The following is a 19,039-nucleotide window of genomic DNA, read 5'->3' as shown; positions in this document are numbered from 1 at the left end:
ACCTTTACAAAACATTACAATCTGCCTCTTTACTATAAATCCAGGGCAGGATTTGCCACTGCAGTTCTGCAGGACCTCATAGCCGCTCCTAATACTGTTTAACTCCAGCCACCCAACCATAGCTTTGGACCTCAACCCAAATGTAATGACTGCAACAGTGAAACACGAAGAACATAGTACAGTTGTGTACACTTATCATAAATGTAGATGTTCAAGTGTATTCACTGTTGCAGTCCAGGTTACCCCCCCCCCCCGACATCCCCCTTATTTTTGCTGGAACTTATCTTTACTTCTCTAATCTATACAACTTGGGTGGTGTATTTGCTTATAGATGAAGGTAAAGCTTATTTTGGTGCATTTATGTTTTATTTAAATAATTTTAGCCTACCCTTTTGGGGGCATCTGACATCTGAGACAAGAAAAACTGAATAAAATGGCGTCTGCTGCATCTTTTATACCCCTGACGTCAGGGAAGAGGTGACAGCAACCGCCACAGGACCCAAGACTTTGGAATTCAGGCCGACTGAGGGCAACCTGCCAGCAGGATAACCCAAATGTAATGACTGCAACAGTGAATACACTCGAACATCTACATTTATGGTAAGTGTATACAACTGTACTTTCCTTTTCAAGAATCCTACTGCAGACCCAGAGATCATTTCACAGGGACATAAAGGCATTAAGGCTACTACTGCCAAAAACGAATACCCCCTATGATAGAGATTCCAGGGCCTTGGACAGATGTGGTAAGAAGGTATACACTTCAGCTACTTTGGCTGTTAGGGCCTTAAACCTGCCAGTTTCATATTTTAAAGTATCAGCAGCATATTATTGGACTAATTAAACAGAAAATTATGTTGATTCCTGACTGTGCTGAAAATAAAGAATCACAGGACTTAATGCATTCTGCTGAACAAGTTGGTAAACATACTTTGCAATGTGGTTTTGACTCTCTGGAAGCATCTTGCAGGGCTGCTGTCACTGGGTCTGTTCTTATAAGGCATGTTTGGCTTAAGGAGCAAAATTTGCCAGATCATGTTAAAGCTAAATTACTGGATGCTCCCTTATACCAAGACCACCTCTTTGGCAACAAAGCAGAAGTACTTACAAAGATGGAGGAAAAGGCTAAAGCTATGCAAACTGTTAAAGATTTCCTGCAAGTACAGCCTCCCAAATTTAGTAGGCATTGGCCTTCTAAGAATTGTTCCTTTCCTCTCTCCTCCAGACCTTCTCAGTCCAAACCCAGGAATAGCAGACCCCCTAGGCTGCAGTCTCAAGGTACTCACTGGCCTAAGCAGTGACGGTCTCCCACTTCCAAAGCTGGAAGTAGTAAGATACCCCCTGTGGAAAACTGTCACAATGACTTTACCTTAAACATTCCAAGCCCTGCTCAACTGACTGCTCCCTTAGGGGGGAAGATTGCCCTGCATGCAAAAAACTGGGAACTCATTACCCAGGACAAATGGGTTTTAAAAATAGTTTCCCAAGGATACAGATGCCACTTCCACACTTTACCAACCCCAAATGGTTGGCCAGACCTACCCCCAAATCAACGGGCAGAGGCTCAAAAGCAGGTACTCTCTCCTCTAAGTATCAGGGCTATTCAACCTGTCCCAGCAGAAGAAAGGGGACAAAGTTTTTACTCAAGACTTTTCCTGGTACCCAGAAAAGACAGCTCCTGGTGTCCTATCCTGGACCTCTCTACTCTGAACACCTTTTTGGTAATCCCCAAATTCAAAATGCTAACTGTTCATCAGCTGCTTGCTATGCTAGGCAAATATGCCTGGTTGATCACCTTGGACTTAAAGGAGGCTTACCTGCACATTCCAATAAGGGAATCTTGCAGGAAATACCTACGCTTCAGAGCAGGTTACAGTCACTATCAGTTCTCTGCACTTCCCTTTTGCTTATCTACTGCACCCAGGGTATTCACAAAGTGCCTAGCTCCAGTCATTGCATTTTGCAGGCAAAGAAATATTCAAATATACCCATACCTGGATGATTGTCTAATTCAGGCAGAAAGCCAGGACTGCTACTAAATCATCTGGCATTTGTAAAGAAACTGCTAACCTCACTGGGGTACACCATAAACGAAAAGAAATCTCATCTAGTACCCTGCCAACAAATTGTATTCCTGGGAGCAAGCTTGAACACAACTTCCCAGATGGCCTACCTCACGCCAGAGAAACAAGTTTATTTGACAGCCTATTTCAAACTACTGGCCACAAAAACCCAGCTAACTGCAAGGAAAATACTGCAAGCCCTGGGGTTCATGGCATCTTGCATTCTACTAATTCCATATGCAAGACTGCATATGAGGAAACTACAATGGTATCTAAAAGGCCTATGGTGTCAACATTCTCAAGACCTGGAATCAGTGATCCCTATCATTCTTTGTATAAGGACAGAGTTTCTTTGGTGGGCAGAGGCCTGCTACCACAACAAGGGACTGCCATTCACTCTACCCCCTGCCGCCCAAACCCTAACAACAGACACATCAGACTATGCATGGGGGGCTCACTTGGCAGGGCAGTGCATTCAGGGCAAATGGAACCCGAGTCAAATGCACCTGCACATCAATCAAAAAGAAATGTTAGCTGTACAGAATTCTCTGACAGCCTTCAAGGACCATATTTTTCAAGGACAATTATTGGTAAAGACAGACAACACCACTGTTATGTGGTATATAAGCAGGGGGAACCCACCCATACCCTCTCTGCAGACTAGCCATGGCTCTGGGGAACACAGCCTTGAGCTACCAAGTGCACCTACAAGCTCAATACCTGCCAGGCAAGCTGAATTCACTGGCAGACGACCTAAGCAGAAATCTCATGGATCCACACGAGTGGAAATTGGAACCAAAGATATTCAACATTTTGAGAAACAAATGGGGGAGCCCAGAGATAAACCTGTTTCCCTCCCCTCAGAACTACCAATTGGACAAATTCTGCACAAGAACTCCCCACAGACGAGCTTTGAAAGTGGATGCCCTGTCCCTCTGCCTCTCGAAAGTTCTGCTAAAATCAAACAGGACAAGCCAAGGACAATTCTCATTGCACCAGACTGGCCACGCCAACACTGGTACCCCCTCTTGCGCAGTATTTCACTGCTGGAACCATGGCACTTGCCTCAGACCCCTTCCCTGGTGGCCCAGCAATAGGGCCAGATTCTGCACCCTCAGCTTCAAACCCTGAACCTTGCAGCCTGGGTAATTACGTGAGCTCTCCAATACCCTCCCTCAGTAAGCAAGTGCTGGATGTTATTCTGGAGCAAGGAGGCCTAGTACTAGAAAATCCTATGCTGAAAAGTGGAAAAGATACTGTTCTTGGAGCCAGACTCAGGGAATCAACTAGTCTTATTACTGTATTGTACTAAGTACAATAAATACACCGAGACAACTGCTTCAGTTAATATTCTTTGTTTACATTTTCCTTTCAGATCTACAAGCATGCATCACAGATGCTGTCAGCCCTCTATGGCAAATTCCTAAAGCTTGTTTATGCACACACATATTTATACCAAAAAGTCTGATATTTTTTCTCAGTCTGCTGTATTACACTCTTCCTTTGTGTAACACTTTTCTTTGTTCTTCTAATTTATGATTTGTCCTTGAATCTTTCAAGTACGGTGGTCCAAGGAAACTCAGTCTTGCATTATCTGAAACGTGATGTTCTAACTTTATCTTGCTTGATGTTACATCTCTTTACTTCATTGATGTCCTTCCAGCTGCCATCTGCGCAGTTATTTTTACAGACTTTGTTTCTCCTTAACGTACTCCTTTACATGGATGCCAATACCTAATTAAGCTATGCCAACACACTTATTACTTTCTATTTTCCAGCATTTTATACTATTCGTAAATTAACCCTTTATATTTCATGTTGCTCTATATTATTCTTGCAGCTTTTTTCCAAGCTAATAGTCATGCTAACAACAGTTTGAATTGAGACAGAATACTATTTCTCTTACAAAAGGCACTTTTCCAAAGGTTCTTTGAAGTTACATCAGATATAGAGCTGACCTTCGGAGAATTCTGGAAAAAACATTCTGATAACATCCACTGTGTATGTATGTATATATATATATATATATATATATATATATATATATATATATACACACACACACACACACACACACACACACACACACACACACACGTGATGTGCGGGAAATATATCTTGTTTATTTTAAAAAAGGATGTAGTATGTGTACTATCTCTTTAAGTGACTGGCCCTGTGTGCAGTGGAAGTGCGGGTCATGTGCTTTCTCTTCCTTTAGCTGGGCAGAGTGACGGCCTCTTGAAGGCTGGAAAACCCATCCACTGTGTCTGTATTGTCATTTGAAGTATCATATTAATATCTTACAGAAGTTAAAGTGGGGAGTAAAAGTAATTTGTAGGCAGTCAATGCATAGTCATAGGTTCACAAGTTTGTTGTATGTTTAAGGCCTACAGGACATCAGTGGTATATGCCATCTTCTCCTAGTGGGCTGGACCACTGTATGCTGTCCCTTCAGTATTAGCCTTTACCTATGCTATTTTTTAATTAGTTTATTTCTTTTTGTTGAAGTACACTGATCCCAGTAGACCATTTTGAAGGTCAGACCAGAGTAGGAACAATAGCTCTTAACCTTCCATCTCCAAAATGAGGAACACTCGCCTTCGTAATGTGGAACAAATGGGCAAAATGTGGAACACATATTAATGGCCACATATTAATGGCTTACTAACAACTTCAACTAGTAAGGTCACAGGATGGTTAAAATATGCTGCTTTTACTTATAAAGAAGATCCTTTAAAAAATTAATATGATTAATTTCTATTTACCATGGATTTCACTTAAAAAAATTCCTAACATTGAATGTGCCACAGACTCTTTCAATGTGGAACTTTGAGGAACTTCGAGGAATATGAACTTTTTAAGACCCCAAATGAGGTACGTCCCTTGTAATGAGGTACACTTGAGAGGTATGGTAGGAACAATATTCATTAGAAAGTCAGAGTACACAAAAGTATGTAAGTAATATGCATAACTTTACATTGTGTTGCACCAGCAAAGACCTAAGAAGGAAAAACAGAAGAAACATACTAGGCATAGAACCTTTGGAATGTTGTAGAATTCAGATGCCTAGTGCTGCTGTGTAATCATTAGCAATAACAGTTATATACAAAATATACACATTAGTAGGGGTGGAAAAGTGTGGGTTGTAAAGGGGAAATTGGGGGGGGGGGTCAGAAACAAGGAGGGGAACAAAGTGGAACTAAAAGTGGTTAGAATTCAGATAAGCAGTTGTGAATTAGGGAATAAAATATATTAAAGTGAGAGGTATGTTGCTGTATATGTCAAGGATCCAGTCCTCCTATATCTTTTGCAAGCCAGTATGCTCAGAACTAATTTATGCAGTGTGGGGGATTTAATGTAGGAATTCCCAACTGTCTTACTTAACACATAACTTTCAACCTCTTAGAGCAATAGTCTGCAGCATGCCAAAAATAATAGGGGAACAGTGGTTCAAAAATGGGGATATAGTTTAAAATGTGCTCTTATAAACTTAGAACATTGCTAGAATAACATATTTTGCATTGGCATGAGTTTTCTGAAGGATTCTGTGATTATTTCTGTCATTATTTAATGACTGCATTCCTTGATAATTTTTCAGAAAACCACTTTTTTTTTCAAAGAACGTCCCAAAAAATGAGAAGCAAAAACTGGACATTTTGGAAAATTCTGTGGCCAGTTGAGAAGTATTCTTACTCGTATAGAAGAATGTTGATGAATGTTCTGGATGAAAAGCCCTTAGTGATGAGGTGTGCCACATAGAAGGATTTCCTGACTGTTGTGGTGATTGAAGGTGAAACCACTGTCCACCTGTGTTCCTAAGTCTCTCATCACACTTTCAGTGTTTAGTGAACTGCGACTTATGTGGTAATTCATGGGTACATGTTTTTTTCTAAAGGGGATAACTGTACATTTCTTGGCATTAAGCTTTGAGCCCATGGCTCTAGCACCAAGCATCTGTTTCTGTAAGGCCCTTATGTAGAATATCCACATCATTTGGGGATTCAGTAATGACTCCCAGTTTGCAGTCATCTGCAAACTTTGTTAGCCAGACCCTTAGTGTTGGTCTGTACTTCAGAGAAGTAGATGCCAAACAAGAGCGGTCCCAGGACTGAACCCTGAGGTACTCCACTTGTCACTTGTCTGGAGCTGGATTTGGAGTCTGCTGCTTTTACAGTCTGGGTTCTGTCAGTAAGCCAGTTGGCTACCCATTGAGTGATGTAGGGATTTATGCACAGCTTAGTAAGTTTATCTATGATTCCAGAGTGGGGGATGGTGTCGAAGGCCTTGGCAAGGTTCAGATAGGCTGTGTGGACTGCCTTACCCTTGTCCACAGCTCTGGAGACTGATTCAAAGAAGTCAGTCAGGTTCAGGAGACATGCTCGGCCCTTCAAGAACCCAAACTGGGTGGGGTCCAGTGTTTGAAGGTTGCCAATGTCTTTGTCTATACGTTCCATGATAATACATTCCATGGCCTTGCAGATCAGGCTCGTCAGACTGATGGGACATTACTTTCCAGGATCCAAGGTGGATCTCCCCTTGTGGATTGGGATAAATGTAGCTGTGCGCCACTCAGTGGGCACGAAGCCTGAGGTGAGGCTATGATTAAACATGACACTTAGGTGAGGTGCCAGTTCATTTTGTAGTTCATGTAGTACACAGCCCGGGATGTCATCTGGTCCCATGGATGCTGTATTCTTAGCTTTGGAGAGTGTGGTTTCTACCTGTGTGACCATGATTACCGGAATTTGGCAATGTTTTGGTATTGAGATGGGCCCTTTAGGGGGTGAGGGGGGCTGAAGTTGGCACTAAATCGATCTGCCAGTATATTGGCAATATCCTTGGGATCAGTATGTTTAATGCCATTCTCTTGTAGCTCAGAGCAGATCTGAGCATTGCCATTTAGATTCTTGACTTAAGTATAGAATGCCTTGTGGTTGTCTTTGGAATCTTTGGGAATTTTATTTTCGTAACTAGCTTTGGAGGATTTTATGAGGGATCTCAGCTTCCAACGGAGACTGGTAAGAGAGTTTTTTGCATCCTGGGATTTTCCTCTTTTCTGCAACAGTTTCTTCCTTCTGTTGTATAGTTTGTTTATGGCAGGAGACCACCATATTGGCTTCCTTTTTTTGGAGGAGAGTGTCTTGATTCTGTTTGGGATGACATGGCAGGAGACCACCATATTGCCTTTCTTTTCTTGGAGGAGAGCGTCTTGGTTCTATTTGGGATGGCACGATTCATGCACAAGTGGATGTGCTCGTACAGTGCCTTAGTGTAGGATTCAGCAGTTGAACTTTCAGCTCCTGTCTGCATGGGTGCCATGAAGTTTGTCACTTCTGATTTAAGTAGCATGAAGTTGGCTTTGGAGAAGTTTTTTACAGAGGTTTCTTACTTGGGGGGTGGGGGTGGGATGTGGATGTCAAGGGTGATTTGCTTATGGTCAGACCTGACCAATGAGGGGGTGAACACTGGTGTGGAGCATCTGTCTCCCATGTTGGTAATGACGAGCCCCTGGTGGGACAATGGATTAGTTGATCCAGGGCGTTGTAATTTATGAATTCCAAGAACCATTGGGAAAAGGTGCTGGTACCCAAGTAGTTTTCCCAGTTAATGGCAGGGTAGTTGAAGTCACCCAGTATTAGGGTATTTGGTTGTATCTTAATATTTTCCAGTATGTTTAGAAAGGTGTAGTGAGGATCTTGGGGCATGGTGGGGGATCTGTAGCAAGCTACAATTTGGATTGCAGTCTTACCTAGTGTTAGTTGCACCTGGAGAATTTCAGATGCATTGGGCAACTAGCCTGGAGGTGTGAATATCCATAAATGTGTGACCATCATCACCATCATCATCAACCTCCTTTTTCCCATTTTCTGTGTGGGGTCGTGTTTGCAGTCACCATTTTGATTCATTGCCACACTCCTAATTTCTTCAACACTCATGCCTGACTCATAGATCTTCTCTCACACAATTCTTACACCTCTTTGCTGGACGCCCTTGTTTCCTCTTACTTTCTTCCTGTCTGTCCCAAATCATCCTCACCAGATTGTCTTCTGCTTTTCTGCACATGTGCCCAAACCACCATAATCTGTTCTCTTTGATCTTTTCTGCAGTTGAAGCTACTTTGGCTTCTGATCTTTTGTGTTAATTTCTTCATCTGTCCCACATTATACATCTCAGTACCCTTCTCAGGCACTTAATTTCCATCAGCTCTAACTTTCTCATCTGCTCTGCCTTTACTGCCAAGTTTTCTGTACCACATAGTGTTGGTCACATCACTGTTTTATACACTTTACCTTTCAGCTTCTTTGTCAGTCTTCTGTCATACACTACACCTGACACTCTATGCCAGTTGACTGCAGCCTCTCTGATTCTAGCTTTGATCTCATCATTCAGAATTATCTTCCCTTCAACTATACCCCTCTCAGATACTTGAAGCAATTAACTTCTTCCACTATCTTACCTCTCAGAATGTTCTGACTTCCCCAATTGGCTACAATTACCACTGTCTTATCTGTACTTAGTTTCATTCCATGTGCCTTCAGTTTTCCATTCCATTCACCTATCCTTTGCAGACGTTCTTGCTCATAGTCTTGCCTGTATTGCCACATCATCTGCATACAGCAAATTTGGCGATCTATCCCTCAAATATTTTGGTAATCTAGTCCATCACCGTTATGAACAACATTGGGCTCAGAATTGAACCCTGGTGTGCACCCACTCCCACTAGGAACCCCTCTATGAGACCAAACCCTGTTTGTACTCAAGTCATTGGGTCCTTTTACATACAGTGGATATAAAAATGTACAATTCCCTGTTAAAATGCCAGGTTTTTGTGATATAAAAAAATGAGACCATGATAAATAATTTCAAAACTTTCTCCACCTTTAATGTGACCTATATCCTGCACAATTCAATTGAAAACAAACAAATCTGTTTGGGGAAAAAATATAAAAAATAAAAAACGTACAATATGCTGGTTACGTAACTCTGCACACCTTTAAACTAATACTTTGTTGAAACACCTTTTGATTAAATTACAATATTCAGTATTCTTGGGTACACATCTGCCATCAATTAAAGAGACTCTGATTAACCCCAAATAAAGTTCAGCTGTCCTAGTAAGATTTTCCTGACATTTACTCAGTTGCCTGCTTCAACAAAAGCCATGGTTCACAGAGCACTTGCAAAGGGATCTCATTTTTGAAAGGTATCAGTCAGGAGAAAGGTACAAAAAAAATTCCACAGCATTGGATATACAATGGAACACAGTGAAGACAGTCATCAAAAAGTGGAGAAAATATGGGACAACAGTGACGTTACAAAGAACTGGACATCCTTCCAAAATTGATGAAAAGACAAGACGAAAACTGGTCAGGGAGGCTGCCAAGAAATGTACAGCATCACCTAAGGAGCTGCAGGAATTTCTGACAAGTACTGGTTGTGTACTACATGTGACAACAATCTCCCGTATTCTCCATATGTCTGGACTATGGGGTAGAGTTGCAAGATGGAAGCCTTTTGTTAAACAGAAAAACATCCAGGCCCTGCTAGAATTTGCAGAACAATGCATCAGGTCTCTCAAAAGCATGTGGGAAAATGTGTTACGGTCTGATAAGACCAAGGTTGAACTTTTTGGCCACAATTCCAAAAGGTGCATTTGGCGCAAAAACAACACTGCATCACCAGAAGAATACCATTCCCACAGTGAAGCATGGTGGTGGCAGTGTCATGCTTTGGGGTTACTTTTCTTCAACTGGAACTTGGGCTTTATTTAAGGTGGAGGGAATTATGAACAGTTCCAAATACCAGTCACTTTTGGCCCAAAACCTTCAGGCGTCTGCTAGAAAGCTGAAGATGAAGAGGAATTTCATCTTTCAGCATGACAATGACCCCCAAGCATACATCCAAATCAACAAAAGAATGGCTTCACCAGAAGAAAATTAAAGTTTTCGAATGGCCCAGCCAGATCCCAGACCTAAATCCAATAGAAAATCTGTGGGGTGACCTGAAGAGGGCTGTGCACAAGAGATGCCCTTGCAATCTGACAGATTTGGAGCACTTTTACAAGGAAGAGTGGGCAAGTATTGCCAAGTCAAGATGTGCCATGTTGATAGACACCTACGCAAGACGACTAAATGCTGTAATTAAATCAAAAGTATTAGTTTAAAGGTGTGCACACTTATGCAACCAGCTTATTGTATGTTTTTTATATTTTTCCCCTAACAGATTTGTTTGTTTTTCAGTTGAATTGTATAGGTTATAGGTCACATTAAAGGTGGGAAAAGTTTTGAATTGATTTATTGTGGTCTCATTTTTTGTATATCACAAAAAGCTGGCATTTTAACAGGGGTGTGTACATTTTTTTATGTCTACTGTAGCCTGCACTAATTCTTTCATTGTTTCTCGGAATTTGAACCATCACAGTACTTCCCAGATGAGCTTTCTTGGGATCTTGTCATATTCTTTCTCCAAGTCTAGGAATGCCCAGTTGGACTCTTTCCTCATTTCTGGCTTCTTCTCAGCTGTCTGTCACTGCAAATATCAGGTCATTTGTGCTGTATCCTGATTTGAATCTGAACTGTTCATCTGCCATCTTACGTTTTACTACTCTGTGTATCCCTTTATCCGTTACTCTTTCCAGAACTTTCATGCAGTGTGACAGGGGTTTGATACCTCTGTACTGCCCATAGCTGTAGATATCCCTCTTTGTTCTTGTACACTCGTACAAGTATTCTTATACTTCAGTCATCTGGGCTATGCCTTTCTCTCCACACTTCTATGAGTACCCTCAGGAACCATTTTTTCCCTATCTCAGCAACCATCTTTATCATATCTGCTGTGACCTCACCTGCTTCTTCTATGGTGGGCTCCTCATTTTCTCTCATTATAGGCTGTGTCTGGGGCAGTGCAGCTTCTTGGGGTTTTCTTCATTCAGAAGCTGCTGGAAGTACTCCTTCCATCTCCCTTTGATGTCCTCTGGATTGGTGAGCAGATTGATGCTGGCATCCCTTATGACGGGCATCTGACTATCAGTTTCTTTCTGCCACCTACTGAGTCACTTTTCAGAAGCTGGTAGAGTGCTTCCGTTGCCCTCTTCTTTGCTATTGCAACTCCTTTCTTAGCCAGCCAATATTCCTTCCCAGACTGGTCTGTCCTTTCTATCTCCCACTTTTTCCTGCCCTCCTCCTTTCTTTTGATGACTTCCTGGACTTCTGCATTCCACCACCAGCTTTTCTTATATACCTTATTTCCATATCTAGCTCAGTCACATATGTTCTGTGGTCCTCACAAATGCTGTTTTGAGGTGCTGCCATTCTTTTTCAGCTCCATCTATTTCCTCCTCTTCTTGAGGTGCTAGAGCCCCGAGTAATTCCTTGAACTGTTGTACTTTGTCTCCAGTCAACTTCCAGGTCTTCAGCCTGGTCTCTGTTGACCTTAGAGCCTTCTCTGACCTCTGCTTGCAGCTGATTGTGGTAACCAGTGTTTTATGCTGCAGGCCAGCTTTCTCCCCAAGTGCCTTTTCCTTACTAGGAGGAAGTCTACCCGAGTTGCATGTTGGCCACTACTGTATGTGCGTTTGAGTTTTATAAAGGGTAGCATGTCAAATGAGCTTGCTCTTTAAATTTAATTAAAAGTACTTCTGTGAATTAGTTTTATCCAAATGTTTGCCAAAAATTTGCTTTTCTTTGCTGTGTTACTGTAACATAAATAGTCTTTTGACGTTATTTCTATACATTTTTTTGTTTCACTCAGATGCAAAGTTTACAAGGTGGGGCAGAGGCAGTGGTACTTCTGGACCAGCTAGAACGGGACTATTATGACTTACAACTGCAACTGTATGAAGTCAAGTTTGAGATCCTGAAGTGTGAAGAGTTATTGCTCACAGCGCAGTTGGAAAGCATTAAAAGACAGATGTCAGGTATGTTATGTTATATGATTATTGTATGTCTTATTGTGTGAAGACAGTAATTTTTAACAAGAAAAATCTTGATTAAATTATCACTTATGACACAGGCAATCATATATTTATATAAATGAAAACAAACCATGTTGACATAATCTTAGTACCAAGCATTATACATCACAGACCATATTGACATAATTTTAGTTGCAAACATTATACATCACTTATCTACCCAATCATTGCCAATCAAACATTACATAGCTCATTCAAATCCTGCCTTCTTTTAAAGCTCATTCTTCCCCTATATTTATTGTTCCCACAATTTTCATTTTTTCTATGTTCATAGGTAGATACTTAGGCTATTGGCCCTAGGGCCTATACAAGCCTAGCCATAGTGATTCCCCTGGCTATTGCTTCCCACAAATATTTACTTTCCTGAACCTCTGTCTAGCAGGGCTACTGATCTGATCCCCGGGGTGAATTTCCTATCTCCCAGCCAATTTTCAAGGTTCTTTTTGAAGAGGGCCATTGAGGCGCCCTGCCTGACAAGTATGGGCAGCCTGTTCCAGAGTATGGGGAGTCTCTGGGTCAGGAACCTATCCCTCCAGCATGTTCTGTTCATCGTGATGACAAGGTTAAGATCCCTGGAGCATGTGGCTCGGAGGGATTGGGATTTCTTTAAGTGTAGCATGTCCAACAACTCTGGGTTTGACATGGCCTTGTATGTTAGGCAGAGAGCGCCTCTTGAGTAGGCGATATGCGACAGAGTATAGCTGGAGTTTCTTTAGATGGTCAGCATAAGGCATTTGCTTTAGACCTGTGATTCTTTTTGTGAGGTATTTCTGTGGCCTTTCTAGTTGTTGCAGATGTCTCGTGAGCTACATACCAAATGGGGCATTGTATTCTATAATGGGTCTAATGAGGGATGAGTACAGAGGGACAATGACCTCCTTTTTTCTGGGTGAAAAGCCCTTAGTGATGAAGTGTGCCACGTGGAAGGATTTTCTAACTGTTGTGGCTATGTAGTTATCAAAGGTGAGACCACTGTCCACCTGTGTCCATAGGTATCTTATCACAATTTTGGCCTTTAGTGTACTACCACCTATGTGGTAGTTCACAGGTACGTGTTTTTTCCCAAAGGGGGCTACTATACCTTTTTTGGCATTTAGCTTGAGCCCATGGCTGTGGCACCAGGCATGTTTCGGTAAGGCCCTTTTGTAATATATCCACATAATTTGGGGATTCAATAATGGCTCCCAGCTTGCAGTCATCTGCGAACTTTGTAAGCCAGAGTCCCTTAGTGTTGGCCTGTACATCAGAGAAGTAGATGCCAAACAAGAGTGGTCCCAGGACAGAACCCTGCGGTACACCACTTGTCACTTGTCTGAAGCTGGATTTGGAGTCTGCTACTTTTACAGTGTGTTTTCTGTCAGTTAGCCAGTTTGCAACCCATTGAGTGATGTACGGATTAATGCCCAGCTTAGTAAGTTTATCTATGATTCCAGAGTGGGGGATAGTGTCGAAAGCCTTGGCGAGGTCCAAGTAGGCTGTGTGAACCACCTTATCCTTGTCCACGGCTCTGGATACTGCTTCGAAGAAGTCGATCATGTTCAGGAGGCAAGATCAGCCCTTCATGAACCCAAACTGGGTGGGGTCCAGTGTTTGAAGGTTGCCAATGTCTTTGTTTATAAGTTCCATGATAATACGTTCTATGGCCTTGCAGATCAGGCTCGTCAGACTGATGAGACGATAGTTCCCGGATCCAAAGTGAATCCCCTCTTGTGGAGTGGGATGACTGTAGCTGTGCGCCACTCTGTGGGCAAGAAGCCTAAGGTGAGGCTGTGATTAAACATGACACATAGGTGAGGTGCCAGTTCATTTTTTTAGTTCATGCAGTACACAGCCCAGGATGTCTGGTCCTATGGATGCTGTATTCTTGGCTTTGAAGAGTGCGGTTTTACCTTAGTGGTACCATTTTCTAAAGATCCCAATTTCAGTTATTTTTTCTCTGTAACTATATTAACTACTTCTAATGCAGTTGGTTTAGACGTTGATTTCCATTTTCTATTAATTTCTTTTTTGGCAGCCAGCATAATTAGACTCAGCAAGGCCTTGCTATGTTTAGGCAATTCCAATTCTGTATCATAGCTTAGAAAAATAATTTCCCTTAGATACACCAATTTGCTCATCCTCTGACAGAGTAGACTGCAGGTAAAGTCTGCCAACTCATTCACAGTCCCAAAAAGTATGTTCCCAATTACATCTTTCTTCCCCAATCATACCTCCAACAACTGCTGTCTACCTGAGAAAAATTTCTCTGGAGTCTACTTAGAGTATATAAATACCTATGTAAATATTTACAAGCAAAAATCCTAAATCTTTTAGATTTTGTTGCATTTTTGGGAGACATACATATATTGTTTGTGAATTTCTTATCCAGTCTTTCTTCCCAATGCTTTCTAACCTCCTCTGATTAATTCTTATAGTTATCATGCAGTATTTTGTATACTCTACTAATTATTCCTTTTTTAACAACAACTTCTGTTCTAGATTCTACTAAAAACGCTGCCAGTACTGGTCTTTCTTTTAGGACTCCCCTATTTCTTTCTCTTTTCTTATTCTCTGATATCAGTCCTTGATAGGGAAAACTATCTCTAACCTGCAGTCCAAATAAATTCTTGTCGTCTTCCCATTCTATTACCTTTCCCTCTCTAGTTATTTGCTCCCGATACTTTGCTTCCTTTGCCAGTTTTCTCCAGTAAATTCCAGCCTCCTCCCCTCTTGCCTATTGTCTGTATTCCTAATTGCAGTCATTCCTATTGGCAGAATCTCCTTTCTCCATTCCTCTTTGGCTTACTTCTTAAAATACATTCTGCTTCTTTATAAATGTAGTATTCTGTATGATTATTGTTATTCCCCTTAGAGATCTACATCCAAAATCCCACTCTCTCCTTGTTTCTTGAGCCCCCCCCCCACATTTGTCATCATCCCTTTCCACTTAGAATTGTAGGTTTCTGCTTGTGTTGTCTATAGGAGCCTTAACTGTGTAGCTGTGAAATACCCCTTCAAATTGGGTAATCCCAATCTGCCTTGTTCTGTTGGAAGAATCAGCTTATCCCACTTGACTCTTGCCATATTCCCTTCCCAGATAAAATTCTTCAGCTCTTTATTAATTGCTAGCCACAACTTATCCTCCGGTTGATAAAAATATGCCTGACATATGTATAAGACTAAAGGGGCTAAAATCGTTTTAACTGCTTGTATCTTACTATCCATATAACAGAACTTTCAGTTTCTCAGCTTGTGTATTATCTTTTGTTTGGTCTCCTCCTGCATATCCTTAGCTACTAGACCAGAATCATTTTAGTCCATACTCCTAAGTACTTCATTTTATCATGTTCTCATAAATATGGATCTTGCTAGGCCAGTTCCTGTGTGGGTACATAATTTACTGCTATTACCTTTGTTTTAGCTCCATTAATTCTTTATCCCCAAAAGATCTGAAACTGTCTCAAAATGTTCCACAACACTGGAATGTCCTTTTTTTGTTTTTTTTTTCAGGTATAAAATATCTGCAAATAGAAACAGCTTTTTTTGACTACCATACCAATTATATACTTGAATTTCTGAGTCGCGTATTTTCTTTGCTATTGGTTTTAAATGTAATGCAATTAACAAATGGGAAAGAGGACACCCCTGCCTGGTTACTCTGCTTAAGCAGAAATTGTCAGAGGAACCCACCCAGTTTAATTTTTAACTCTGACCTCTCATATAGCCTAAAACCAAAATGGAAACGGTTGCTATAAAGGCTGTCTTCCAAATACTCGACACCTCCAATAACTCCTCCAGGTATACCAAGGACCACCACCGTTGTTAGTGCGAAATATTTATTAACAAATACACTCAAAAGATCTACAGTAACAGAAATATCAGTACGGATTTAGCGCTTTCGTCTCCCACTGGAGACCTCTTCAGAATCAGTACATAACACATTTTGTTTCCTTATATAGTACCCATAATTCCATTAATTAAATAATTAGTGATTCCAATTAACTAAAAATACACGTATAATCATGTTTACTAGTATACGTGTATTGGAAATACACAATGGACGCTTATAGACATCCATTAGACAAATTGATTAATTTACACATATATACCCCTAGTAAACGTAGATATGTATGTTAACATATATACAAAAGTGTAACATAATACAATATAGTGTAAAGTTAGGATGGTGTAAAAAATAATAATATCGATAATTTATATTAATTATATTAATTTGTATTGAGCTGAATGGGGCTGGCTTCCTACTTAAATTTCCTACAGAACCTACTAATGGAAGCAATCGTTCATATAGATACATTATTATACTTTATACTTCATGCTTAAAACTTATACTTTCCTTATATGTTTGCCTACAAACCCGTGTACCTAGGAATAGTATAAAGGAATAGTATAAATCCACCTCTAAGTGTAAAAAATTGATGATAAAAATTAAAAAATTAAAAGTTAAGAGTGTCTCTATTGGTATGATTTTAAATAAGTATTTATATTCATATTAATATTAATATTATTATTGAGTACCACTCGTATTTATATACTAGAAATTAATACACATAATATAATACATTATATAAAAAAATCAATGAATTCAGTACTATAAGTAAAAAAGTTTGTTATAAATATGTTATAAATATTATAAATATTATAAATGTACTCATAAAATTTGTAAGTATACTTGTGAAACCCCCCCGAATAATGTTATGAATGATTTAAAAACAGTGTAGAACAGTTAAAAAATAAATAAAATAAAATAAAATAACAACTCACTGTAACAATGTTGTTTAGATAAACATTGAAATAACACTGATAAAATCATAAAAACACACACACACCAAGTGTTAATATTGAATTGATGAGATTGATGTTAATATTGATATTCCAGTGGGTAACTGTTAGGGGAAGTATATTAGATGTGATTAAAATATTAATATTAAATCAGATGTTAATTTCTCTTGGGGTCTTCTGCTAGTAACTGTGTAATGGAGATGTGATCATTCAACCCCTTACCAAAACAGGCATCCGTTTTCAGTTGCCAAATCATTTCCCTATATTCTAATCTTGTCTCCCAATCTCCACCCCTTTCCCTTTGTTCCACTTCTTCCAACACCCAAAATTTTAAATCAGCCTGCTGACATGTTATCGAATGTCTATATAATGCATTGTTCACATCCTTTTTGTTAATATCCCTCATGTGCTCATATATTCTCTTCCTTAAATGCCTAACTGTTTTCCCCACATAAAATTCCCAACAATACTTACAAAATGCAAAATAAATCACCCCTTTTATATAGCAACTGCTATATTTCTTGGATTTCAGGGTCATTCTTAAACTTGGGATCCACACACTCTTGGTATCCGCCATAAATGAACATTGCGAACATCTCCCACACCTATATGTACCAGTTCTAATAGATACAGTTTCACATGCCACTATATTTTTCTTTTTCTCAAAAATATTCTTTAAATTTTTATTCCTTCTATAACTATAAGTCAGTTTGTCCTGAAAAACTGTAACTCTGGTTGGCAAAGTTTTGAAAAACTCCCATGTATCATCAATGCATTTCTTAAGCCATTTTATACCTTTAAAATAAGTTAAAGTTAAAAATGGATTAGTGGTTAACCTGTTTACCATCTTTCTCCTACCATCATTACCCTCTACTGTATTTATCACTTCTTCTCTATATAGTAGCGGTCTATATTGGGTTTCTCTTTTATCTGTAACATTTTGTTTTACCCTCTTAATAAGGTCCACCGGGTACCCCCTCTCCTGAAACCTGTATTGTAGTTTGTCCACCTCTAGGAGAAAATCGTCTCTTTCAGATGTCAACTTGCTATTCTTATCATTTGGCACTTTACAATATTCTTTTTTAATAAATCAGGGTGATCACTGTCAAAGTGAAAATAGGTATTGGAGTGGTATTTTTTCCTATAAATCATAGATTTGTACTTGTTCGAGGCATAGTCATTTTGTAACTTAATATCTAAAAAGTTAATCTCGTATTTATTAATGTCATGTGTGAACTTAAAAAAAATAGTAGTTTTATTAATGTACGTTATAAAATCCACTGTAAGGTTTTCAGGTCCATTCCATATAATAAAAATATCATCCAGAAATCGGTAGTAACTATTCACATATTTAAAAAATTAACTTCCGAACAAATACTGCTTCTCCCAATATAACATCACAATGTTCACGTATAAAGGGGCACAAGCCGAATCCGTAGCTACTCCTTGCTTTTGGTGGTACACATCCCCTTGAAAAAATATATAATTGTTTTTTTAACACTAAGTCCACACATTCTAATATCAATCTGAATTCATCATTCATCACCAAGTTCATCTCCAGTATCATCTCCTCAAACCATTCCATACCAATACTGTGTGGTATGACCGAAAACAAGTCCTTAACATCTACTGTTATAAATGTACTATCTTGGTTATATGGATCATTGCCCAATTTTTGTAAAAAATCCCATGAATCAACCAATATGTGTGTATACTTAGTGTGAACATTTTTTAGCTTCGTGTCCACATATATAGCTAGGGGTTGGGTCTTGCATCCTTGAGATGACACTATAGGCCTCATAGGGGGATCTACCACATTTTTGTGGGTTTTAGGAATACCAAATAAGGCTGGAATTATTGGTTTTTCAACCTTCAAAAAATTGTATAACTGACTATCTATAAGGCCCTGTAACAAGTTGTCTTCTAAGATATAATCAATTTTCCTGTTGGCTGTATTTATTTCATTTCTAGAAACCAATGTATATGCACTATCATTGTTTAAAATTTCCAACATCCTATTTGTATAGTCCCATTGATCCATAATAACCACTCCCCCTCCTTTATCTGGTTTCATCACATGGATCTTACAATTATCTCCTAATTCATACAACAAACTGCATTCTTCTTTCGTTAAATTACTACCATATGCCTGTTTATTTTGTTTATATTCAGTTCTGAGTTTTTTAATAAGAGTAGTCTCAAAGTGTAAAATGTCCTGATGAAG

General features: G+C 39.6%; 1 protein-coding gene across 1 annotated transcript in view; it reads left to right on the top strand.

Moving 5' to 3' along the window:
- Positions 1–19,039, top strand: part of JMY (junction mediating and regulatory protein, p53 cofactor) — a 1,751,371-nt gene that overhangs the window by 913,459 nt on the left and 818,873 nt on the right. Inside the window, exon 5 of the mRNA XM_044063717.1 lies at positions 11,814–11,979. Within this exon, the coding sequence (XP_043919652.1) occupies positions 11,814–11,979 (166 nt within the window). The remainder of the gene's footprint in view (positions 1–11,813; positions 11,980–19,039) is intronic.

This window comes from Protopterus annectens, chromosome 2.part2, assembly GCF_019279795.1.
Source record: "Protopterus annectens isolate FY-2018-M chromosome 2.part2, PAN1.0, whole genome shotgun sequence".
In the NCBI taxonomy this organism is placed as follows: Eukaryota; Metazoa; Chordata; order Ceratodontiformes; family Protopteridae; genus Protopterus; species Protopterus annectens.
Note: the sequence above shows the minus strand (reverse complement) of the source record. Positions and strands in the feature narration are given on the sequence as shown.